The 2,609-nt window shown below is 37.8% G+C and overlaps 1 protein-coding gene across 1 annotated transcript; it reads left to right on the top strand.

Annotated features, from left to right (window-relative positions):
* The first annotated feature begins 1,917 nt into the window (after positions 1-1,917).
* LOC122647346 (uncharacterized protein At1g28695-like) lies at positions 1,918-2,403 on the top strand. Its single transcript, XM_043840777.1, has one exon. It carries the CDS (start codon positions 1,918-1,920, stop codon positions 2,401-2,403), a length of 486 nt encoding a protein of 161 aa, XP_043696712.1.
* Positions 2,404-2,609: the final 206 nt, after the last annotated feature.

The raw sequence follows: 2,609 nt of genomic DNA, 5'->3' as shown, positions 1-2,609 counted from the left end.
CAACTTTTTATTTTGGGTTATAGCCTCTTGAATCCCTGAATCTAGATCTCTTATATTAATTTTGAAGAGGGTTGAGAAGTATGGAGCAATGGGACGTCATTTTTTCTCTGTAACAGTAACATATTACTGCATCTTGCAAGTCGAATGCTAGTTAATTGGACTTTTGTTTGGGGGAATTGGATTGGAAATCAGTGAACCTAAAACCAGAAGACACTGGATGCTTAAGGCCTAAGGTGTAGAACTTACAAGTGATTGTAGCATCCGTTGTTTGGAAGAGGGATTTTCTAGAGTACTCATGAGTCATGAGCTGTTATTCAGACAATTAATTGGATCTCTGAGAACTCTACAAAAATATTTATTTTCACTTAACATTTTCACAAATTCTGGGCTTTAGAGGAAATATATAACTAGATAGACTGAGGGTGGACCTTGGTGCAACGGTAAGGTTGCTCGATTGTGACCAAGTGGTCACGGGATCAAGTCTCAAGAAACAGCCTCTCTGCAAAGAGGGGGTAAGGTTGCGTACATTATGACCCTCCCCAGACCTCATAGTGGTGGAAGCCTCGTGCACTGGGTACGTCCTTTTTATATAACTAGATAGACTAAAACCTAGAAAGGGGGTGAGGAGCCAGTTATACCTTAAACCTTTTTCAAATGTTTGTGGGCTTTTAGTAATTGATTATTTATTTTTTCCTGTGCATTCAAAGCTGTTCCAATTTGGACTTCTGTTTTTTTTTTAATCTCTCACAAGGACTTCTCTGCTGTAAAACACTATAGGCAATATCTCATCTGTGCAGCTTGGAGATTGTGAAATACGATCCAGACAGAAGTATATACTTCTCACAAGTACCCAGTGGGGGAAATAATTATTAGATACAGTAAGGAAATAAAAATGTTAAAATTTTCAGTTAGAATTCAGATATCTTACTGAATGCTGTTTTTTAGCATGTGAAAAATCTTATCAAAGACTTGCTTTTCTTATCTTTCTAAACTCCTATCTTCCTCAACAGATTAGAACTGAGCTTCACATTGGTCACAAGTTCGAATTGAGAAACACCCTCTTCGCGAAGCAAAGGGTAAGTTTATCAATCATCATATGACTTTCAAGAGGGATTGTTTAGTTGTTTTTCTTTGGGAAGAACATTTACAATAAAACAATTAACTCATACATTAGATTACATATTAGGTACAGAGATGTGAAGAAGAATAATGAGAGCAGGTCAAAGGATCAAATGGAAGAGAAGGAATACAATAGGCTAAGACATTTCAGGAGTTTGTTTGATGTTTAACAGACTCTGTTCTCAATATAGTGGAAATATGGGAGAGGAAGCTTCAGAGGTTAGGTGGTATATAAGACTCTGCCCTTTTAGGTAGATGATGTTTGACTAAGTAATTCTTTGGTTGCAGGGTAGGTATTTGCCTGATTGGGTTAAAATGGACCAGTTTGTCTTATTGGGATAGAGTGTATTATTTTGAATGATTTCAGAAACAATGTTGTTAATCTATGATATAATTCTGTATATTTACCCACCTCAAGTCAGCCAGGCCTATGGCTATAGATTCAGTAACATATGTGGTAGAGGCTTTGTCGCATTTCCAGTAATAGCCATGACCAGTGTATAATTGCAAAATTCAAGCTAACCTATCCGAATTCGGTTTTTCTACTTGCCCTGTACCTGTTTGACAATGCTCTGTGTGAATCTTGGAATTCAAAGGGCATTGGGCCCTCAAATGTGAACCCATCCAATAGCCTGCTTCACATCCAACAAGATGAACCTTCTTAGTTCTCATTAGACAGGATAGAATCTGGGATTTTACATCATGTTTATAATCTGTCCAACTTCTTGATGTTAACCATTTAATCAATTGAAGTCTTTCAGTAATCCCTTCCCATCTTTGCCATAGGATACAGATGTAATGTGGTTGAGAAATCCTTTCAAGAGGTTGATCTTAGATGAAGGAATGGACTTCCAGTTCAGCAGTGATGGTTTCAATGGCGATACATGGTCACAAGAGAACCACCTCAACACTGGTTTCTACTTCGTCAGACCAAACAACAAGACCATTGCTTTGTTCTACTCCTGGTATAACAAGAAAAACAATTCAAGAGGGATGAATGAACAGTATTTTCTAGAGAAGATGAAGAACGAGGGTGTGTTTAAACAGTTGGGGCTCAAAGTGATGTTCATGGACATACTCTATTTTAGCGGATTCTGCATTGATAGCAGAGATTTTAATATGGTGATAACTGTCCATGCGAATTGTTGTCGTGGTGTAAAAGCCAAGGTGACTGATTTGACAGTTGCACTTCAAGATTGGAAGAAGTACAAGAGTTCCTCCGATCGCTCAATGACATTTCATTGGTCCAATCACTCGGTGTGCATCGACTCATGGCATGTTTAAAAGCAATTATGTTGAGTATCTGTCATGCACAATATTCATTAGAAAGACGATCAATGCATCTGGACTCTTAAAAAACAATGGCGTACCCAGTGCCTCTGGACACCACAATGTATAAATTGATAGTGTAGCTAATTACATAATAAGGCTGGGAATCTTGCTTATATACATGATTTATACACATGACATGCCAATGTAGGTTTCAAGCT

Source organism: Telopea speciosissima, unplaced genomic scaffold, assembly GCF_018873765.1.
Source record: "Telopea speciosissima isolate NSW1024214 ecotype Mountain lineage unplaced genomic scaffold, Tspe_v1 Tspe_v1.0030, whole genome shotgun sequence".
Classification (NCBI taxonomy): Eukaryota; Viridiplantae; Streptophyta; class Magnoliopsida; order Proteales; family Proteaceae; genus Telopea; species Telopea speciosissima.
This window is presented reverse-complemented; position numbering and strand designations above follow the sequence as displayed.

Bases quoted from the DNA above. Each gene is read 5' to 3' on its own strand.
- LOC122647346 (XM_043840777.1), top strand. From the start codon at position 1,918: ATGTGGTTGAGAAATCCTTTCAAGAGGTTGATCTTAGATGAAGGAATG.